This window comes from Centropristis striata, chromosome 13, assembly GCF_030273125.1.
Source record: "Centropristis striata isolate RG_2023a ecotype Rhode Island chromosome 13, C.striata_1.0, whole genome shotgun sequence".
NCBI lineage: Eukaryota > Metazoa > Chordata > Actinopteri > Perciformes > Serranidae > Centropristis > Centropristis striata.
The window spans coordinates 1,720,278-1,743,933 of NC_081529.1; the positions used below are offsets into that span (position 1 = coordinate 1,720,278).

General features: G+C 36.6%; 1 protein-coding gene across 1 annotated transcript in view; it reads left to right on the top strand.

The window, feature by feature from the left end:
* caskin1 (CASK interacting protein 1) overlaps positions 1-23,656 on the top strand; it is a 167,842-nt gene that overhangs the window by 87,269 nt on the left and 56,917 nt on the right. The window contains exon 2 of the mRNA XM_059348590.1: positions 5,755-5,806. Within this exon, the coding sequence (XP_059204573.1) occupies positions 5,755-5,806 (52 nt within the window). The remainder of the gene's footprint in view (positions 1-5,754; positions 5,807-23,656) is intronic.

Sequence of the window (23,656 nt, forward strand, 5' to 3'; positions counted from 1 at the left end):
TTTGTATCATCGAGTTCCATTATATTCAAGAGGAGGCAGACATCTCTACAGCTTATATCTCCAACACTCACCAGCCAGCACTACAGGGAAGAGGAAACATATATTTTTGATTTTGGGGTAAGGTGCGCCATAAAGACTCTTTTACAGGGTTCTCATTTTAAAAGGTGGACACGGTGTTTTCAAACAAATCATAGATCTAATGTTGCCGCTTTACCTGACACATCTCTAATCATCAGTCAGTCATTGGTCATTTTGGCCGCCACAGTTGATGCTCACAAGTTAGTAAGTAAGTAAGTAAGTAAGTAAGTATGTAAGTATGTAAGTAAGTCAGTAGGTAAGTAAGTAATTAAGGTAGTAAGTACGTAAGTAAGTAATTAAGTCAGTAGGTAAATTAGTAAGTAAGTAAGTAAGTAAGTAAGTAAGTAAGTAAGTCAGTAGGTAAGTAAGTAAGTAAGTAATTAAGTCAGTAAGTAAGTAAGTCAGTAGGTAAGTAAGTAAGTAAGTAAGTAAGTAAATTAGTAAGTAAGTAAGTCAGTAGGTAAGTAAGTAATTAAGGTAGTAAGTACGTAAGTAAGTAATTAAGTCAGTAGGTAAGTAAGTAAGTAAGTAAGTAAGTCATTTATAGAACACTTCTCACAGATAAAATCACAAAGTGCTTTGCAGAAAAAAGGGGAACATAAGACAATTAAAACGTAATGAAACATAAAATTATAAAATAATATGTACAACGCAAACTGGTCATCCAAATGCTTGTCTAAAAAGATATCTGGTCTTAAGGTGATTTTTAAAAGAGTCCACAGAAATAGCGGACCATCGGCTGGAGATAGGGAGTTCCAAAGTTTGGGTGCCACATATTCGAATATGGAGTGAATGGAGTGTGTTTGACTTAAGAGACCGAGCTGACAGATATGGGTGAAGTAGCTCAACATGCATGTAAGCATGTAATGCTCTACACGTGAGAGTAAGAACTTTAAACTGAATCCTGAATGAATATGTGTATGCTCCAGGCGAGCGGTTCTAATTGGGCTCAATAAATAGACCCTATCAATGGATCACGTGTCCAGTTCACACATAAGGAATGCAAGTGAGTGACGAAGCCAGAGGCGCCACTTACCAACAGGGGGACCGACAAACTTTAAACTAAAGTAGGAACCTGGTCTCACAGGAATCCGTGAAATAGCCACAAATTCGCTTAACTCAAAATCCGTGGAATAGCCACGGAATCACTCAAATTTCCGTGAAACTGACACGGATTTCGCTACAATGCAAGTTAATGACAGTCATATCCCGTGGCTATTCCATGGATATTTGTTCCTATTGGTTTGTTCCAAGTCACGTGACTTTCAAGGTCCCGGCGGTCAGAACAAAAAACATGGCGGACAGTTCTCTCATATTTTGTGAAAAAAAACAATATTTTGACTTAGTTTCTGCATAAAAATGGATTTTGATCACATTTCTAGCGAGAAATATATGTTTTATTTTTCTAAATATTCACTCAGTGAATGTACATAATCACTTTGTATGTTGGAATAGCCACGGGACATATCGTTGCTGGTTTGATTAGTTAGTGCATCCGCCAAAATCCACCATTAGATTAGAAGACTCTTTCTGTTGGGCTTGACTCTTTCTCTTGGGTGTATCTCTTTTCCTGTCACATAACAGGGCAACATATGACCAGGGGTCAGGGGTCAGCTCTGATGGTCTCATGACGTGATGGAGTCATAAGGTCACGGTTAACGGCTGCTGGACACATGTGGAATCTGTGAACAAAGACGTGTGTGTGTGTGTGTGTGTGTGTGTGTTCTTGTACTTCCTACATAGTGAGGACCGGAACACGTTTTTTAACCAACAGAGTGAGGACATTTTTGCAAAGTGAGGACATTTCGGCCGGTCCTCACTTCTTTAAAGGCTTTTTTGATATTTCAGACTTTGTTTTAAGGGTTAAAGGTTACAAGATAATGATAATTAACTGAAACTGTATTGTGTGGTTACAAAACTAACTAAAATTATAGAGAAAATGTCCTTCATTTTTGCCTTTGTCAACTTTTTTCATACATAATGAAGATGGATCAGACAAAGGAAATAAAAGCAAAATTTACTGTGACCTCTTTTAATCTCCCACCCAACAAATAAAACCCCATTACAAAAAACGACAACTAATAAAAAATAAACTAAAACTAGCAAACTCACTCTAAAAACTCATTAAAAGTAACTGAATTTGAAAACAAAAATTCACAATGAAATTAAAACTAAAACTAATGAAAAATCCAAACTATTATAACCTTGCAAGGGAATTCACTATTCCAATGAGGGTCCTCACAAAGATAGAAGTACAAAAATGTATGTGTGTGTGTGTGTGTGTGTGTGTGTGTGTGTGTGTGTGTGTGTGTGTGTGTGTGTGTGTTCCCAGTTTGGGAAGAAGCCAGTCATTGTATGGAGCTTATCAGCGATACGCAAAAATCTTAAATTTGTTCCATCCTTGTCTCTCTTGCAAAATGTTTCGTGTCCGTTTCTTTGAACTCTTTGATCTTTTCTTCCTGTTGACCAAAACTTCACAGCACCTTTAATATGAATACATTAATGCATGTTAGTGGATACATATCACACACACACACACACACAGGATGGAGATGGTGCCTTTGAAAGCTCTTGGTCTGTGTGTGTGTGTGTGTGTGTGTGTGTGAATCCCTGCATTTAGCGGCCAGAAATAGCCTGTTAGGAAATCAATGTTCCTCTCCCAGTGGCGCTGGGAGCTGTCTCCTCTACAATAGAGGGACTGTCCTGTTTCCTGCACCCTGGAGGGACCGTGTGTGTGTGTGTGTGTGTGTGTGTGCGTGTGTGTGTGTGTGTGTGGAAAGAGGGAACGAAAGGAGTACAGGCTGATCTCGCTGTGCCTCCGTTCTGCATCATCAGCTGACATTAGACATAAAAACAAAGGGCAGAAAATAAAAATAATTGTTTCTTTTTTTGGACATTTTGTGTCTTTTTGGGTCAATTTGTGTCTTTTCTTTGGTCATTTTGTGTCTTTTTGTTTAGTCATTTTGTGTCTTTTTTGGTCATTGTGGATCTTTTTGGTCATTTAGTGTCTTTTTTTATCATTTCATGGTCAATTTGTGTCTTTTTTGGTCATTTTGTTTCTTTTTTGGACATTTTGTGTCTTTTTTTAGTAATTTTGTGTCTTTTTGGTAATTTTGTGCCTTTTTTGGGTCATTTTGTGCCTTTTATGGTCAATTTGTGTCTTTTCTTTGGTCATTTTGTGTCTTTTTTGGGTCATTTTGTGTCTTTTTTGGTCAATTTGTGTCTTTTCTTTGGTCATTTTGTGTCTTTTTGGGGTCATTTTGTGTCTTTTTTGGTCAATTTGTGTCTTTTCTTTGGTCATTTTGTGTCTTTTTTGGTCATTGTGGATCTTTTTGGTCATTTAGTGTCTTTTTTATCATTTCATGGTCAATTTGTGTCTTTTTTGGTCATTTTGTTTCTTTTTTGGACATTTTGTGTCCTTTTTTTAGTAATTTTGTGTCTTTTTGGTAATTTTGTGCCTTTTTTGGGTCATTTTGTGCCTTTTTTGGTCGATTTGTGTCTTTTCTTTGGTCATTTTGTGTCTTTTTTGTGTCATTTTGTGTCTTTTTTGTGTCATTTTGTGTCTTTTTTGGTCATTTTGTGTCTTTTTTGGTCAATTTGTGTCTTTTCTTTGGTCATTTTGTGTCTTTTTGGGTGATCTGAACTGTGCGTGTGAGATTGTGTTCAGTGAGTGGGGGTCACGGACAACATGCATGTTAAATTGGGGGTCGCGACTCAAAAAGGTTGAGAACTACTGCTCTATAACATTATAAGCAGTGTGTGTGTGTGTGTGTGTGTGTAGAAAGAGGGAACGAAAGGAGTACAGGCTGATCTCGCTGTGCCTCGGTTCTGCATCATCAGCTGACATTAGACATAAAAACAAAGGGCAGAAAATAAAAATAATGGGGGGCAGAGTAGCAGAAGGTTGTGTTCTGACTTCCTGTAGTCGTAGTGACGTAACTCCAGAAGTTGCATTAGTGCTAGTGGGTTTTGTCATTAGTCATTAGTGTGATTAGCAGCGTCAGGGGTCAGAGGTCATCAACCCTGCTGTTAGTTTCCTCACCTGTGACATTTCTCTGGCGGCGAGCCAGGCTGCTGAGCTGAGATGGATAGAGAGTGAAGGGATCTGAGAGACAGAAAAAGATCCTTCCAACACATTACCCATATACACTACTGGTCAAAAGTTTTAGAACACACCAACTTTTCCAGAATTTAATTGAAAATGATGCAGTTTAATGTCTCAGTGTACTCTGAAATTAATGCACATTTGCAACATTTAAAATTCTTTATTGAGCATGATAGTGTTTTGGAAGTAAAAAAAAGATTCAAAATCACATTTTATGTTGGACTAAAGGACTAAAAAAAGACACAAAATGACCAAAAAAAGAAACAAAATGACTAAAAAAAGAAACAAAATGACCAAAAAAAGACACAAAATGACTTACAAAGACATGAAAAGAATTCAAAAATGGACAAAATAGCCCAAGACTCCATAGAGTTAAGTTGTTAACCCATTTCTTGTTCCCTGAAAAAGGCCTACTTGTATAATTCTGAAATGTACATTATTTTCCAGTTTTGGTTAAGCTTACCTTTTTTTATTTACCTCTGGCAGTTCACCACTTACCTTTGTACCCTTTCAAGCTGTTCATTTGACTTGAACTGCTTGAATTTCAATAAAAAAAATGGAAAAATTGGGGTGTATGTAGGGCTGGGTGATATATATCGATATAAAAAATATATCGATGTATTTTTAAATGCGATATGGAATTAGACCATATTGCATTTATCGATATAATTAAAAAACATTTCTTTCTTTATATATAAATACTGCCCTTACTAGGGTTTGTCATATTTTGTTCTTTTGTAATGTTATTTTCTCATATAAATATATTTATTTCAGAAAAAGATTGGCCTGTGAAATTCGGTCATTAGCGAAAGCTAGCGGCTAACTGATGCTAGCGGCTAACTGATGCTAGCGGCGCTGCTTGTTACAGCTACAAGAGTAGCCATTAGCGTATCAATGCTAACTCAAAATTGTGGTCGCAACATTAGCTGACATTTCATAGCGGCGTTACAATCGTGCCAATTCAGCACATTGCAGAAGTTAGCAGAAGTAAGGATTAAAAGTTATTACAATGTAAAATTATAAGTTAGTACAACTTACAGTTGAGTTGACAAAAATCTGAATTCAGAGTTGAGCAAACTCAAAAACAAAACTTTAAATATTTAGTTTAATTGTCCAACTTAAAATTTTATCGAAGTTTGTTGCCTTGAAATTTTCAGTTCACCCAACTTTTCTTTTTTTGCAGTGTAGTCATACATCCTGCTATGCTTATTTGAATGGGAATGTCCATTCTAGGACTTTATTTCAGTGTTTCAACCACACACACAGTAGCAATCATGAACTGAGTGATGTAAATGTGCAGAATGAGAGTAGATATTATCACCGCGGGGGGCTGAACCTGAGGAAATGACATTCATTCCTGCAAACAGCAGGCGAGGAAATGTGACGACAGTATGACTCACAGTAAATGAGTCTCATTCTGGGGAAATGGAAATAAGCACAGAGTGAATATGGGATAAAAACACCCATCCCATGCAGCATAATGATGCTGTAAACATGAACATTACATACAACACTTATATTGCTGTGTTATTATACAAAACAATTAATGTTCCACTTTGTTTGTGTTTCAGAGCTCCTCGGTTCTGCAAAGAAAGTTAATGTCAACTTCCAGGACACAGATGGGTGAGTTCCTCTCTCTGAACCTTTCTCCCTCTCCATCCATCCTGTTCCACTCCTCCCAGGCTCCCATTCACATAAAAGCTGTGTTATCGTAATGGTTTTAGTCGTATCTCTATAGCAGCTATTCTTAACCTTGGGGTCGGGACCCCAATTGGGGTCGTGAGATGATTTCTGGGGGTCGCCGAATCATTTTGGAAGTCAGCTCTGTCTCCACTGTGTTTTAGTCTTTTTGGTCACTTAATGACTTTTTTGGTCATTTTCTGTCTTTTTTGGTAATTTTGTGTCTTTTTTTGATCATTTTGTGGTCAATTTGTGTCTTTTTTTGGTCATTTTGTTTCTGTTTTGGACATTTTGTGTCTTTTTTTTAGTAATTTTGTGTCTTTTTGGTAATTTTGTGTCTTTTTTGGTCATTTTGTGTCTTTTTGGTCAATTTGTGTCTTTTTTGGTCATTGTGGGTTTTTTTGATCATTTTGTGGTCAATTTGTGTCTTTTTTGGTATTTTGTTTCTTTTTTGGGAAATTTTATGTGTTTTTTTTAGTCATTTTGTGTCTTTTTTGGGTCATTTTGTGTCTTTTTGGTCATTTTGTGTCTTTTTTGGTCAATTTGTGTCTTTTTTGGTCAATTTGTGTCTTTTCTTTGGTAATTTTGTGTCTTTTTTGGTCAATTTGTGTCTTTTCTTTGGTCATTTTGTGTCTTTTTGGTATTTTGTTTCTTTTTTTTGGTCATTTTGTGTCTTTTTTGGTCAATTTGTGTCTTTTCTTTGGTCATTTTGTGTCTTTTTGGTATTTTGTTTCTTTTTTTGGTCATTTTGTGTCTTTTTTGGTCATTTTGTGTCTTTTTTGGTCAATTTGTGTCTTTTCTTTGGTCATTTTGTGTCTTTTTTGGTCAATTTGTGTCTTTTCTTTGGTCATTTTGTGTCTTTTTGTTTAGTCATTTTGTGTCTTTTTGGTATTTAGTTTCTTTTTTTGGACATTTTGTGTCTTTTTTTAGTCATTTTGTGTCTTTTTGGTAATTTTGTGTCTTTTTTGTGTCATTTTGTGTCTTTTTTGGGTCATTTTCTGTCTTTTTTGGATCATTTTGTGTCTTTTTTGGTCATTTTGTGTCTTTTTTGGGTGATCTGAACTGTGCGTGTGAGATTGTGTTCAGTGAGTGGGGGTCACGGACAACATGCATGTTAAATTGGGGGTCACGAATCAAAAAGGTTGAGAACTACTGCTCTATAACATTATAAGCAGAAGGATTAGCCCAGATAAGTTAAAGGTTAGAGCAGAATGGCGTGTGTGTATATGTGTGTAACATAGAGAGTATTATGTCATTAAAAGCCTTGCATGTGAGCAGTATGTGGCCTGTGGGAGCACTTGTTCATGATTTACTGCTTCAAACAAACAAAGCATCACACATATAATCCTTGCACTGTGGTTTTGCTGTGTGATAGAGAGCATTCTACGCACAAAAAGTAAGGCAATTTGTGTTGGTTAGATTATTTTGTTATTGTAACAATGCTTTTTGGCAAAAAATCTTATACCGTTGGAAAGCCTGAAGCCTCCCCTTTTAAATGGAACCACATTTGTAAGGAACATCCTTTTGTGGGATAAGCAGCAGAGCTGAGTGTGTAGGCTGTGCCCAAGAAAAATGTGCCAAATCTTCTCATTATTTTGCTGTTGCTATTGACTCTTATTTTGAGCTTTTGGTACTCCCAGGTGATGCCAATCAGGCGCCAATCAGAAACTTGATTGGCAGCTGGTGTGACCAGCATGAGGAGGAGGTGCCAGGCTGTTGTGGCTGTATATGGTTATTCCACACACTAAGGCTCATGTTCCTTAAATTAATAAATTATTAAATGATGTCTTAAATTATGCCAATATGTCTTGTTTCTTAAAACTTCAATCATCCAATCCACCAAACACCAAACAAGAGTCAATGGCAAAGTAGCCTAGGGATTGGCAGAGAAGATTTGGCACATTTTTCTTTGGTGCAACCTACATACTCAGCTCTGCTGCTCATCCCACAAAAGGATGTTCCTTACAAATGTGGAACCATTTAAAAGGGGAGGCTTCAGGCTTTCCAACGGTATAAGATTTATTGCCAAAAAGCATTGTTACAATAACAAAATAATATACACAAACACAAATTGCCTTACTTTTTGTGCGTAGTTTACTTAGCATCTTAGCACCCTGCAGACATACTTGTTCACTTATTCCAGAAACAATTGTTCACTAAGTAAAATGAGGTAATTTCTCAGGTTATGGTCTAGTGCTGATTAGAAAATGAGTGAAGAAACAGCAAATACAGGACACAAGGATAAAACTGATGTGGATCATATGCCTCCTTCTGTATGAACCTTTGCAGTCACCAACTTATCTGTTGGCTAAAACATTAGTTCGACTCTGGATGTCCTCGTGATGCTGCTGCATCATCTTTTAGCTGCACACACACCTCTGTTGCACCGCTCATCCCCTTTACACAAAATAGTTCCAGGAACTAAAAAACCAGAAGAACCAAGATAAGGAACTAAACTAGGAACTCAATGCACTTTCACACTTACCTAGTTTAGGGACTTAGGGATAGGTCATTGTGTGCAAAATCAATAGTCCCATCGACTGGCCCGAAGCATCGTCAATAGTCTGTTCAGTTGTTTCAGTTTGCTTCAGTTTTCCACAGGAAAAACTAGAGAGCCACATCATTACCTCACTGTCTCTGCTTTCCCACACTGCAAAAAAAGAAAAGTTGGGTGAACTCAATTGAACTAAATATTTAAAGTTTTGTTTTCGGGTTTACTCAACTCTGAATTTCTCTGGCACGATTGTAACGCCTCTATGAATATCAGCTAATGTTGTGACCACAATGTTGAGTTAGCATTGATACGCTAATGGCTACTCTTGTAGCTGTAACAAGCAGCGCCGCTAGCATCAGTTAGCCGCTAGCATCAGTTAGCTGCTAGCTTTCGCTAATGACCAAATTTCCCAACAAAGAAATAAGAGTTATCAGAACTATTGTCCCTTGTTGTGAACCCCAACTTAAAGATATAAGTAACAACAACTCACCAACTTGTTTTTGAGCAGACAACTGGCTTCCTTTGTTGTGCTAACTTACATTATTGCCCTAAATGTCAATAATTTATATTTCCAAGTTTTACCAACTTAAATCACTGTTTTAGGCCAAAAAATACAAGTTGGCTTTTTTTGCAGTGTGGTGGTGGTGGAGCAGACACCTTCTAACACAAATATAAGAGTCTGATAAAAACTGATAATGGCAATTTAATGTGCTGATTAAATCTGAAACTTGTGGTTTAATAATTGAATTCTTGTTCTGCCTACTTTGTTCTTGCTGCAAAGGCAACATTTATACAAATCAGACCCACAAAAATGAAAAGTGCACTCAGCTGCCTTGTCTTTTGCAAATTGGACCCAGTGACAGGGCAGATATGTTGCAAATAAATCACGCTACTATCAGCGTCTGCAATCCAATCCATTCTTCATGAATTTCCCCCGAAACCTTATAACAAATTAAACGTGTCTACTAAATGTTTCTGGAACATTGAAGCTGTTCCAGATGCTCGTGGTGGCCTCCACTTTTTCCATTCAGTTGGCACTTACAGTGTGATGCATGACTGTCTGCAGTGCAGCAGGAAATAACACAAGGTAGAAATGCTAATTCCTACAACCATGAGTCACGACAGCATCAGCCATGGTGAGAGTCATTTGAAGCCAGCTAAAAGACTGAATCTGTGCTGAATAAAGTGGTTTCTGTACAGATAAAGATCAAAAGTAATCCTCTCAGCGCTGCTTTGCCACTCTAAGTGAAAATGAACAGTGTAATCTAATTATAATGTTTACTGCATGGGTCTCAAACTCGCGGCCCGCGGGCCAATTGCGGCCCTCGTGACGATATTTTGTGGCCCCCACCTTGATATGAAAGTTTAATGTGAGTTTTATATGAATGGCACTTTACCGTGTTGTGTGTGGAAGGTCCCATTCTGTGTCTTTTTGGTAATTTTGTGTCTTCTTTAAAATAATTTAGTGTCTTTTTTTAATAATTGTGTCTTTTTTTAAATAATTTTGTGTCTTTTTTTTTGTAATTTTGTGTCTTTTTTTTTGTAATTTTGTGTCTTTTTAAAAATAATTTTGTGTCTTTTTTGGTAATTCTGTGTATTTTTGGTCAATTTGTGTCTTTTTTTAAGTAATTTAGAGTTTTTTCCAGTAATTCTGTGTCTTTTTCTGTAATTTTGTGTCTTTTTTGGTCATTTTTTGTCTTTTTTTTTGTCATTTTGTGCCTTTTTTGTCATTTTGTGTCTTTTTGAGTAATTTTGTGTTTTTTCAGTCATTTTGTGTCTTTTTCTGTACTTTTGTGTCTTTTTTGGTCATGTTTTGTCTTTTTTTGGTCATTTTGTGTCTTTATCAGTCATTTTGTGTCTTTCTGTAATTTTGTGTCTTTTTGTGGTCATTTTATGTCTTTTTTTTAAAGTCATTTTGTGTTTTTTCAGTCATTTTGTGTCTTTTTTGTAATTTTGTGTCTTTTTTTGGTCATTTTGACACTGCCTCCAGTGGCCCCCAGGTAATTTGAGTTTGAGACCCCTGGTTTACTGTATTGCCTCTTTGACCCATAATTCCCCCCTCAGTATTAAGCGATACATATAGGCCGACGCCAACATGGTTTGTATGAATAAGTCATAAATAAAGTGTATGGTGGGATCAAGTTAAATTTTGTTTATAATGAGCACACATGGATAATGGGTCGGCACACAGGCAAATTCATTTTACATTCATTTACTCTTCTTGGCAATCGCTCAGAGACTCATAATGAACTCACTCTGTAAAAAAAAAAAAAAAAAAAACGCTCTTAATTGGGATCTTTTTCCGCAGACGTTCCTCCTCTGCTGTGTGTGTGGAATACAGCGTTTCCTAAGTGGTGTCAATCAGCTGGTGTGGTGTAAACACGTCATTAAAACCAGCAGGAATCCAACAGGCTGGTCAGCATTTTTATGCTATTAAGATAATTAGAAAGCAGAGTGGCAGCAAAGTGGAGATATGCAGCAGAGAAATAACAAACAGACAGACAGAGAGGGTTGGTCCTGGTTTCTGTACAGTAGAGGTGTGAAACAGCAGCACCATGATACGGTTTTATCCCTATACTGGAGTCATGATACGATATTATTGCAATTTTAAGCATTTTGTGCGATATGGTGAGCATTGTGATACAATATATTGTGATTTAACTGTTTAACCCTTAATAGGGCACTCATTGAAATTCTTGCAAATTCCAAATTTTAACCCTAGAGAATATTGGAGGATATTACATACAGCCAGAATGTGTAAAATAAAAAACATATGAAAATAATATTTTGAGATAAAAGTGGCAAATCTACAAGAAATTTTTTTTGCAGATTTATGAGATTTAAAGTGGTGAATCTGGGAGAAAAAGTAGCTTTTTTCCCACTTTTTTCTCATAAATCTGCAACTTTTTCGTGCAGATTTGCCACTTTAAATCTCTTAAATCTGCGACATTTTTTCTTGTAGATTTCCCACTTTAATCTAGTAAATTTGCAACTTTTTTCTCGAAATATTACCTGAAGTTACCAAATATAGTTCTTTGCCTGATAAAGGGTTAACTGCATTTTGTGTACACAAAATTAAATTCAAATAAGAGAAACTTCTCAGTCTGTTCATCTCACTTCAGTCTTTTTATTTGAATCGATATAATATTGCCACGCAAAAAAGCATGATACTATGCTGTATTGATTTCTTCTACTGTACATAATAAATAATAATAATAATTTTATTTGTATAGCACTTTCCAAAACAAATTTATAAGGCTTGACAATAAAACAAAATGCAATTAAGAACACTTTAATAAAAATATTAAACAAATTATAAAATAATGTAAAAGAAGGAGAAGGTCAATAAAAGGCAATATGATAAAAGTGAGTTTTAAGAAGAGATTTAAAAGATGACAGTGAGTCGTGTTGTGTGGATGTGACAACAGCAAAGCACTTAGAGTGCTCAGAGGACAAAAATCCCTCTTTATAAAGCCTGACAAGGAGATCCCCACTGAGGCCTTCAAGTACATTACAGGAGAGCTCCACTGCAATTATATATATATTATATATGCACTGTATGAGAGGTTTACACACACAGAAAGTCCTAGAAAATGTGGGAGAAGAAACGAAGAAGAGAACAAGTGAGGAAGAATAAGCTTCATGCACTGTAAAAAAAAAGATAAACTAGTAAATAGTAACTAATAAATAGCTACTCAATAAAATTGAGGCAACAGATTGCATGCAATATTATTTATTAAATCTAACTATGTTACAAGTTGAGTTAATAACAACTAAATAGGAAGTGCCTGTCAATTAAAAACGGAATAATTCTATTGTGTTGGATTCATTCAAAATTCTCTTGATTTAGAATTACATACATTTTTTGGGTAATTTTGGGTCTTTTTTAAATAATTTAGTGTCTTTTTTTGGGGTAATTTTGGGTCTTTTTTTTTTGGTAATTTTGTGTCTTTTTGGTAATTTTGTGTCTTTTTTGGTAATTTTGTGTCTTTTTTTTGGTAATTTTGTGTGTTTTTTGGTAATTTTGTGTCTTTTTTAAATAATTTTGTGTCTTTTTGTAATTTTGTGTCTTTTTTTGGTAATTTTGTGTCTTTTTCTAATAATTTTGTTTCTTTTTTATAGTAATTTTGTTTGGGTCATTTTGTGTCTAAGTAATTTAGTGTTTTAATTCTATTGTGTTGGATTCATTCAAAATTCTCTTGATTTAGAATTACATACACATAAAGATTATATTTAATGTGATCAAAATAAGTGGATTCTATCTCAAACATTTTTATATTAAAGTTACTTTAACAAATGCCTCAAAATCAAGGACGCATTTATATTTAATACATTTTATCAAATATATTAAGTAAAATGAAATGACTACAGAATAATTTATTACAGTGTACTGTTGCCAGCACATCTGATTGTACTTTTGTATATGGTGCATACATACAAGAAGCAGTGCAAGTTTTGTATTCACATGCGCAAAAAAAAAAATCTGAAGCGTGTCTCACTTTAATAATACAGAGTGCCTTATATCAGCTGGGAAAAGGATTGCTGAAGGAGGCAATAAAAGGCAGCTACAGAGCAAAAACAAAAAACATCAGTCACTCAGTTGGAAAAATGATTGTTAAGCCACACTTTGGGCTCAAAATGGCACCAAATAAGATATTTTTTGCCTTTAGAAGCTAAAAAGGAAATAATCACACAAGCAGTCTTTAATAAAAAGTAGTTCTGCGAAGCTATTGCTGCCTTAAACGTAAATGAGACACAATTTAAGAAGTGAGTCATCTTCACACGCTGCTTACAGAATACTTTGCTGATTAAATGGCCATGAGGTCTTAGACGTGGAAGAACACTTTACTAGAATAGATTGTCACCTTGTTAAGCAAAGGCTGAATGAACACTTGTTTGCATTAACACACCTCCAGGGTATTTTAACACTGATGTCATGACTCAAAAGGCAGAGCCACACTGCAAAAAGAAGCCGACTTGTATTTTTTGGCCTAAAACAGTGATTTAATTTGGTAAAACTTGGAAATATAAATTATTGACATTTAGGGCAATAATGTAAGTTAGCACAACAAAGGAAGCCAGTTGTCTGCTCAAAAACAAGTTGGTGAGTTGTTGTTACTTATATCTTTAAGTTGGGGTTCACAACAAGGGACAATAGTTCTGATAACTCTTATTTCTTTGTTGGGAAATGCGGGAAAGCGGTGAAATTCGGTCATTAGCGAAAGCTAGCGGCTAACTGATGCTAGCGGCTAACTGATGCTAGCGGCTAACTGATGCTAGCGGCCAACTGATGCTAGTGGCTAACTGATGCTAGCCGCTAACTGATGCTAGCGGCGCTGCTTGTTACAGCTACAAGAGTAGCCATTAGCGTATCAATGCAAACTCAAAATTGTGGTCGCAACATTAGCTGACATTTCATAGCGGCGTTACAATCGTGCCAATTCAGCACATTGCAGAAGTTAGCAGAAGTAAGGATTAAAAGTTATTACAATGTAAAATTATAAGTTCAAAAATCTGAATTCAGAGTTGAGCAAACTCAAAAACAAAACTTAAAATATTAAGTTTAATTGTCAAACTTAAAATTTTATCGAAGTTTGTTGCCTTGAAATTTTGAGTTCACCCAACTTTTCTTTTTTTGCAGTGTAGAGATATCCTCCCCGAACAGAAAGACATCTTATGTAAAACTCCTCCTTAGATTATCTGGAATCAGTGGCAGTGTGTGTGTGTTTTATGGCCAGATAAACCTGAGCACACACAGACAGAAGGGGTGACAGAGGCTGATTATCAAAGAACAGAGACAACATGATGTCTGAGCCAGGAGGATGTGGACACACATTGTATGCACACACAGCAGCAGATGGGAGAGAAGAGTCATAGATGATGTCTTCTGTTGTTCCCTGTCCAGTGTGGAAGGCATAAAAGTCCCTCATTACTGAAAATGGGTCAAACTTTGTGTGTGTGTACGTATATACACTACCGGTCAAAAGTTTTAGAACACCCCAATTTTTCCAGTTTTTTACTGAAATTCAAGCAGTTCAAGTCAAATGAACAGCTTGAAAGGGTCCAAAGGTAAGTGGTGAACTGCCAGAGGTAAATAAAAAAAGGTAAGCTTAACCAAAACTGGAAAATAATGTACATTTCAGAATTATACAAGTAGGCCTTTTTCAGGGAACAAGAAATGGGTTAACAACTTAACTCTATGGAGTCTTGGGCTATTTTGTCAATTTATTTATTCTTTTCATGTCTTTGTAAGTCATTTTGTGTCTTTTGGTGTCTTTTTTTGTCCTTTTGTGTTTTTTTTTTGTCATTTTGTGTCTTTTTTCTGTCATTTTGTGTCTTTTGGTGTCTTTTTTTGTCCTTTTGTGTTTTTTTTTTGTCATTTTGTGTCTTTTTTCTGTCATTTTGTGTCTTTTGGTGTCTTTTTTTGTCATTTTGTGTCTTTTTTTGGTCATTTTGTGTCTTCTTGTATCTTTTTTCTGTCATTTTGTGTCTTTTGGTGTCTTTTTTTGTCATTTTGTGTCTTTTTTTAGTCATTTTGTGTCTTTTTTTGGTCATTTTGTGTCTTTTTTTAGACCTTTAGTCCAACATAAAATGTGATTTTGAATCTTTTTTTTACTTTCAAAACACTATCATGCTCAATAAAGAATTTTAAATGTTGCAAATGTGCATTAATTTCAGAGTACACTGAGACATTAAACTGCATCATTTTCAATTAAATTCTGGAAAAGTTGATGTGTTCTAAAACTTTTGACCGGTAGTGTATATGCAGTGGTGGAGAAGTATTCAGGTCTCTTACTTCAGTAAAAGTACTAATACCACACTGTGAAATTACTCCACTACAAGTAAAAGTCCTGCAATCAAATCTTACTGAAGTAAAAGTACAAAAGTATCAGCATCAAAATGTACTTAAAATAAGTAAAATTACTTGTTATGCAGAATGGACCCACTCAGACTGTTTTATATATTATAAATATATTATTACATTATTTGTATTAATGCATTTATGTAAGCAGTGTTTTAATTGTCTCAAGGCAGGGCTCATTTAAACTACCAAACATACTTTTATGAGGTTTAATTTAAAAAAAGAAAATGTTTTGCATGTTAAATCTCAACCTGAAAAGTAACTAAAGCTGTCAGCTAAATGTCGTGGTGTAAAAAGTATAAAGTTACGATAAGATGGAAATACTCAAGTCAAGTACATGTACTTTAAAATTGTAAAATAGCTTGTTATGCAGAATGAACCCACTCAGATTGTTTTATATCTTACATCGTATTGATGCTTTTATGTAAGCAGTGTTTTCATTTTGTAAAGAATTAAAATATGTCTAATCACTTTAAATTGATCATGTTTTTATGTAACTAAAGTTAAGTAACTAAAGCTGTCAGCTAAATGTAGTGGAATAAAAAGTACAATATTTGCCTCAAAATGTGATGAAGTAGAAGTATAAAGTTACATAAAATGGAAATACTAAAGTACAAGTACCTCAAAATTGTCTCTAGCATGATTGTAACGCCGCTATGAATGTCAGCTAATGTTTCGACCACAATTTTGAGTTAGCATTGATACACTAATGGCTACTCTTTTAGTTGTAACAAGCATAGCCGCTAGCATCAGTTAGCCGCTAGCATCAGTTAGCCACTAGCATCAGTTAGCCGCTAGCATCAGTTAGCCGCTAGCTTTCGCTAATGACCAAATTTCCCAACAAAGAAATAAGAGTTATCAGAACTATTGTCCCTTGTTGTGAACCCCAACTTAAAGATATCAGTAACAACAACTCACCAACTTGTTTTTGAGCAGACAACTGGCTTCCTTTGTTGTGCTAACTTACATTATTGCCCTAAATGTCAATAATTTATATTTCCAAGTTTTACCAACTTAAATCACTGTTTTAGGCCAAAAAATACAAGTCGGCTTTTTTGCGATGTAGATATAGAGATGCTGATTAAACAAACATTTGTAAGAGTAGTCTCTTCATTTTTAATTTCCAGAGCTGTGTGTGTGTGTGTGTGTGTGTGTGTGTGTGTGTGTGTGGCAGGTGAAGAGGGCCAGTCTAAAGCTTGTTTAAAGTGGTGGTCGTGCAGCAACAAAACGGCATGAAAAGATTGCGTGTGCGTGCTAAAAATGGATCAAGCCAGACGGAGATATAGTGTATATATATATATATATAAAAAGACATGTAGACGTCAAGAGGATCATGAGAGAGACAGAGAAGAGCAACAGAGATAAACAAACAGAGGCAGCTGCTGCTGAGAGGGATGGAGAAACAAGTTATGAAACAGGGTGTGTTTTCTGAAATGGAAATAAATAAGATGTGGGTTCAGAGGCTCGGTAAGGGGGCTTTACTGTTAGTCCATGGGCCAGACCAGATTTTGGTACCACTCAAGGTGGCAAAATCTAGTAATGTTTTTTGAAAAGGTACATGTCCATAGATGATATTTTGGTATGATAGCCCATCCAAAGTGGCAGCTTTATGACAGTTATCAGCACATAAAGTTATACACCTCCTGCAATAAATAGGCCTCTAAACAAAGGGGGCATATCCTGTTTTGTGCTCATTTTAAGATCTTGACTCATATGTTATGAGGGCATGTTTGGTATCATTTTAAAGTGTACAATGCTAGCTTTCATTTAGACCTAGTTTTGGGCCTATCTAAAACAATATAAAGGTCACAGGCCTGTAATGGTAATTATCCACTTATCCAGCTGAGCAGAAATGATCCATGTAATGGCCATGTATCATATGATAGTGCCTGGTTTGCAGCGGTGGAATGTAACTAAGTACATTTACTCAAGTACTGTACTTGGGTAAAATTTTGAGGTACTAGTATTTCCATTTTATGTAACTTTATACTTCTACTTCACTACATTTTGAGGCAAATATTGTACTTTTTATTCCACTACATTTAACTGACAGCTTTAGTTACTTTTGACATGACATGAAAATCATGATACATTTAAAGTGATAAGATGTTTTTTTATTAAACCTCATAACAGTATATTAATTAGTTAAAATGAGCCCTGTCTTGAGTAAATTAAAATGCTGCTTACATAAATGAATCAATACAAATCTATTAATATATTTAGAATATATAAAACAATCTCTGTGAGTCAATTTTGCATAATGAGTACTTTTACTTTTGATACTTTTAGTACATTTTGATGCTGATACTTTTGTACTTTTACTTAAGTTAGTTTTGAATGCAGGACTTTTACTTGTAGTGGAGTAATTTGACAGTGTGGTATATAGAATGGTCTCAAAATGTCAAAAATATAATTTATTGCAATTATATTTATAGGTTGACGGATCTTATCAGGCGGTGTTGGCCTGCTCACAAATCATCGTATAGATTTGTAAATCACGATTCGTGGATTATGAAATCTGCTGTCACTAGTGTCGAGACTCACCTTAAAGGTCTACACTGTAAAAATGTTTGGATAAATTACAGTAAAACACTGTCAAATTCCATCAGAAATTGTAAAAAATTGTAAAAAAACAAAAAAATTGTAAAAAAACAAAAAAATTGTAAAACACCATAGTCAACACTTAACTACCGTAAATCAAGGAATAGCACAAAACTTAAACTGTAAAAGTATAAAAAAACATTTAAGTAAAATTAATGGAGGAATACCATTATGTCACAAAGACACAATTGCCCTGAAAATAACAGGATTTCAGTATGAATTACAGCTTTTGCTGATAGATTTGCTGTATTTTTTTTTAAAGTTCTGGCAACCACAGCTGCTGGTATTTTACCGTGAATTAAACATATTATTTTTTGCACAGATTACATGAACGATTGTTTTACATTATTTACCGCAGCGCTGATCTGCAAGATTCACAACGCTGTGAAATCTCACTGTGAGAAATGGGTTCTGGGTTTAGCGAGAGGGGAAATGGAGAGTCTGATGGATGGAAGGATGAAGGGAGGCATAACGGAAGAGACTGGAGAGGCAAAGGAGGAGGATAAAGAGCTGCGAGAGAGGGAAGAAGAGAAAGCAGGAGAGAGGGATGTAGAAGAAAGGAGCGGATGTGTGAAGGAGAACAGGAGAAGGGGGGTATAAATATTGCATGGCGGGTTTTACTACTTGGCAAAAGCGAGGGCTTCCCTCCCCATCCCCCATACATGCACCCCGCTGACACACTCTGCAGGCTGCACACACACACACACACACACACACACACACACACAGTGCTGCTTCACTCAGCCCAGTGCAGCATTGTGTAACGCTATCCCTGTTTAACCCTGAAGGGGAAAGCAAGGGGAAGAAGACACAGAAGTGGGTGATGACACATGCGCAGTGGGAGCTCTGTCTGTCTGCTCGCTGTTTGTTGTGATACGATGGTGATATACTGGTGAATTCAGGGCAGCTGGAAGGTCAAAACGATGCTAACCCCTTTATTCTACACACTGCAAAAAAAGCCAACTTGTATTTTTTGGCCTAAAACAGTGATTTAAGTTGGTAAAACTTGGAAATATAAATTATTGACATTTAGGGCAATAATGTAAGTTAGCACAACAAAGGAAGCCACACTGTAGAAAAAAAGAAGTTGTTTTTACGGTAAAAAACTGGCAGCTGTGGTTGCCAGAACTTTACTTTACTGTAATAAATACGGTGCAACTTTTTGTAATATTACGGTAAAATGATATTAGCACTGTTGATTTCCCATTTAAGATTGCCATTTTATTCCATATTCTACCGTAAAAAATAAAACGTTTTTCCATCAAAAGAAACGCTGTTCTGCCATATAATTGATAAGAAAGCAGTTTTTCACCGTAAAATCTACAGACATTTTTAACAGTGCAGTTGTCTGCTCAAAAACAAGTTGGTGAGTTGTTGTTACTTATATCTTTAAGTTGGGGTTCACAACAAGGGACAATAGTTCTGATAACTCTTATTTCTTTGTTGGGAAATTCGGTCATTAGCGAAAGCTAGCGGCTAACTGATGCTAGCGGCTAACTGATGCTAGCGGCTAACTGATGCTAGCGGCGCTGCTTGTTACAGCTACAAGAGTAGCCATTAGCGTATCAATGCTAACTCAAAATTGTGGTCGCAACATTAGCTGACATTTCATAGCGGCGTTACAATCGTGCCAATTCAGCACATTGCAGAAGTTAGCAGAAGTAAGGATTAAAGGTTATTACAATGTAAAATTATAAATTAGTACAACTTACAGTTGAGTTGACAAAAATCTGAATTCAGAGTTGAGCAAACTCAAAAACAAAACTTAAAATATTTAGTTTAATTATCCAAGTTAAAATTTTATCTAAGTCTGTTGCCTTGAAATTTTGAGTTCACCCAACTTTTCTTTTTTTGCAGTGTAGGCATGGAAAAAAATATAAAACCATCCTTGTTTTCTTCAATTTATTGTTCATTTTAATGCCTGGTACAACTAAAGGTACATCGGTTTGGACAAATATAATGATAACTACAAAAATAGCTCTTAAGAGTTTAATTTAGGAGCTGATAGCTAGCCATTTTCCATGGTGTTCTTGATAATGATTTTGGTTATTATTATTAATAACCCTAATCCTAATGGTACAATGCTTTCTTTTGCAGATCTAAAACTTGCAATACATTCAGATGGAATCCTAGCTATAGTGGCATTATAAAGAGTTGAAGCAATGACAAAAAACAATATTTTTCAGAATTTTTTTATTGAGTAGGATAAACCCCTTGAGAGGAATCCTCTGGTTTTCGAGGGGTCCTAAAGTACATTACAAAACAAAACACTCAACAATTTACAGACATACAACAACAAAGACAACAGGCATCAACACAAACATGACAAACAAAAAATGAACACAAGAATAAACACAACCTCTCAATGGCCACAAGTTGGCCATAACATTAGCCTAGTAAAACTGAAAGAAGTAACATAATATTATTGTAAATTGAAATTGCATTTTTAAAAAAAATAAAAAATAAAAAAATAAAAAATATGACATAATATTATCTGAAACATGTGCAGTTTAACTCAAAATAAGAAGACAGGGCATATTTAAAACTATGAAAAAATGTCAATGATCGTATGTTTAAAGGAAGATTATTCCAGTCCGATGGTTCTTTGAACATAAATGCTTTTTTACCAATTGTTTTGTTCACTGTAGAAGTACTCAGATGAGTGTCGTAATTGATATGGTGAGGAATATGGAATCAAAAATTGTTGTAAATAGACAGGATAATTGCAATGTATACATTTAAAAATAAACTGTAGCCAGTGAATATGTCTTCTTATATATAGAGAAGATGTTAGGGAGGGTAGGTGAAGGTGGAAGAGAGGAAGGACAAGAAAAGGAGGATAAAAGAAGCACAGGAGGAGAGAAGGAGGAGAAGAGGGAAGGAGCGATGGCTGATCTGTAGTGAATAATCTAGAGCAGGTCACTCTGGGAGAGCAGCACTCCTCAGTATGCTGCTCCACACTCACACACACTCACAGCAAGACTGACTCCTTCATTCAACACTATCTCCCAATAAACCAAACTTAATCACAAAATTAATCACAGATAGAGATTTGGTCGCTAACAAGCTGACACTGTCACCTTCCAGTGGTGAAGCTGGTCCTGTCTCCATGGTTACAGAATGTTTAGTGTCCATTCATAAAAGAGAAAAACTGACCAGAAACAAATATACTCACACTGGTTAACTGCAGCAGTTAATGTTGCTGATTGGGACTCAATCATACGGAGCCTCCTGCACAACTACACTGCAGAAAAAGCCAACTTGTATTTTTTGGCCTAAAACAGTGATTTAAGTTGGTAAAACTTGGAAATATAAATTATTGACATTTAGGGCAATAATGTAAGTTAGCACAACAAAGGAAGCCAGTTGTCTGCTCAAAAACAAGTTGGTGAGTTGTTGTTACTTATATCTTTAAGTTGGGGTTCACAACAAGGGACAATAGTTCTGATAACTCTTATTTCTTTCTGATGCTAGCGGCTAACTGATGCTAGCGGCTAACTGATGCTAGCGGCGGCGCTTGTTACAGCTACATGAGTAGCCATTAGCGTGTCAATGCTAACTCAAAATTGTGGTCGCAACATTAGCTGACATTTCATAGTGGCAAACCACGAGTGCTAACCACTACACCACCGTGTAGCCCAGTAAATATTACATTATATTAAAAAAAGATCTGTTTCCAGTCAATAATTCCAGTCTAATACCGGAGGACCTTGGGTATCTTCTCACTCACAAACTTACAGAACGTGTCACTGTGGAATATCAGAATAAAATGCCCTTGGATATTTACTGTACAGTAATCATCCAAGCGCATTTTATTATGAATTTCGCCGACACAACAAATACATTTTCGGCCTTTCCGTTTTGATGAATTGCTGGCGCTTTGTGGCTATTTGCTGGCGTGTTGTGGCTAATTGCTGGCGCATTGTGGCTAATTGCTGGCGTGTTGTGGCTAATTGCTAGCGTGTTGTGGCTAATTGCTGGCACATTGTGGCTTATTGCCGGCGCGTTGTGGCTAATTGCTGGCGCGTTGTGGCTAATTGCTGGTGTGTTGCGGTGAATTGCTGGTGTGTTGTGGCTAATTGCTGGTGTGTTGCGGTGAATTGCTGGTGTGTTGTGGCTAATTGCTGGTGTGTTGCGGTGAATTGCTGGTATGTTGTGGCTAATTGCTGGCGTGTTGTAGCTAATTGCTGGCGCGTTGTGGCTAATTGCTGGTGTGTTGTGGCTAATTGCTGGTGCGTTGTGGCTAATTGCTGGTGTGTTGCGGTGAATTGCTGGTGTGTTGTGGCTAATTGCTGGTGCGTTGTGGCTAATTGCTAGTGTGTTGTGTGAATTGCTGGTGCGTTGCGGTGAATTGTTGGTGTGTTGTGGCTAATTGCTGGTGTGTTGTGGCTAATTGCTGGCGCGTTGTGGCTAATTGCTGGTGTGTTGTGGCTAATTGCTGGTGTGTTGTGGCTAATTGCTGGTGTGTTGTGGCTAATTGCTGGCACGCTGTGGCTAATTGCTGGCACGTTGTGGCTAATTGCTGGCGCGTTGTGGCTAATTGCTGGTGTGTTGTGGCTAATTGCTGGTGCGTTGTGGCTAATTGCTGGTGTGTTGTGGCTAATTGCTGGTGTGTTGTGTGAATTGCTGGTGTGTTGTGGCTAATTGCTGGTGTGTTGTGGCTAATTGCTGGCGCGTTGTGGCTAATTGGTGGTGTGTTGTCGCTAATTGCTGGCGCGTTGTGGTGAATTGCTGGTGTGTTGCGGCTAATTGCTGGTGCATTGTGGCGAATTGCTGGTGTGTTGTGTGAATTGCTGGTGTGTTGTGGCTAATTGCTGGTGTGTTGTGTGAATTGCTGGTGTGTTGTGTGAATTGCTGGTGTGTTGTGGTGAATTTCTGGTGTGTTGTGTGAATTGCTGGTGTGTTGTGTGAATTGCTGGTGTGTTGTGTGAATTGCTGGCGCGTTGTGGCTAATTGCTGGCGCGTTGTGGCTAATTGCTGGTGTGTTGTGGCTAATTGCTAGTGTGTTGTGGCTAATTGCTGGCGCGTTGTAGCTAATTGCTTGTGTGTTGTGGCTAATTGCTGGCGCGTTGTGGCGAATTGCTGGTGCGTTGTGGCGAATTGCTGGTGTGGTTTGCACTTCAGGGCCACCGTAGGAATCGACACCCGACTTTGAAGTCGTGTTCATGCATATTCTTATTTGTAAAAATAAAAAATGCATTCAGGAAAGCTCAGATATAAAACTCAAGCCCTTTAGTTCCTGGTCAGTGCGCTCACCTGTCTTCATGGAGCTTTATTTGTAATCAAACAAACATGTTGTCAGTTTTTATCTCCTCAATGGCCTCCTGCATAAAACATTAAACAGCAGCAAGCGGTGATAATCGCTCCGATTATTACACTTTTGACTGTTTATGTGAACTGACTCGCCACCTTAGTTTCACGGGTCATCATCGCTCCAAGGTCAGAGCCCTCGTAAAGCTGTCTGTGACTGTGTTTGACAGCAAACAGCAAACCTCCAGAGGGCAGAAGAAGAGTGGAAGGAGACACATGTCACTGTTGATACGAGTCAGAGAGAAAGTGTGTGTGAAGAGACACAGAAAGGGATTTTATGTGTGTTTATGTCTGAGTCCTCAGGTTATGAGATGCCTTCTCCTCCTCAGACTCTTCTCATGTTTATACATCAAGGCTGACATGTCAATCTCATCTACTCAGCATACATCCTGTGGCCTCTCACACACACACACATTCTTGTACTTCTATCTTTGTGAGGACCCTCATTGTAATAGTGAATTCCTTTGCAAGGTTATAATAGTTTTGGATTTTTCATCAGTTTTAGTTTTAATTTTGTTGTGAATTT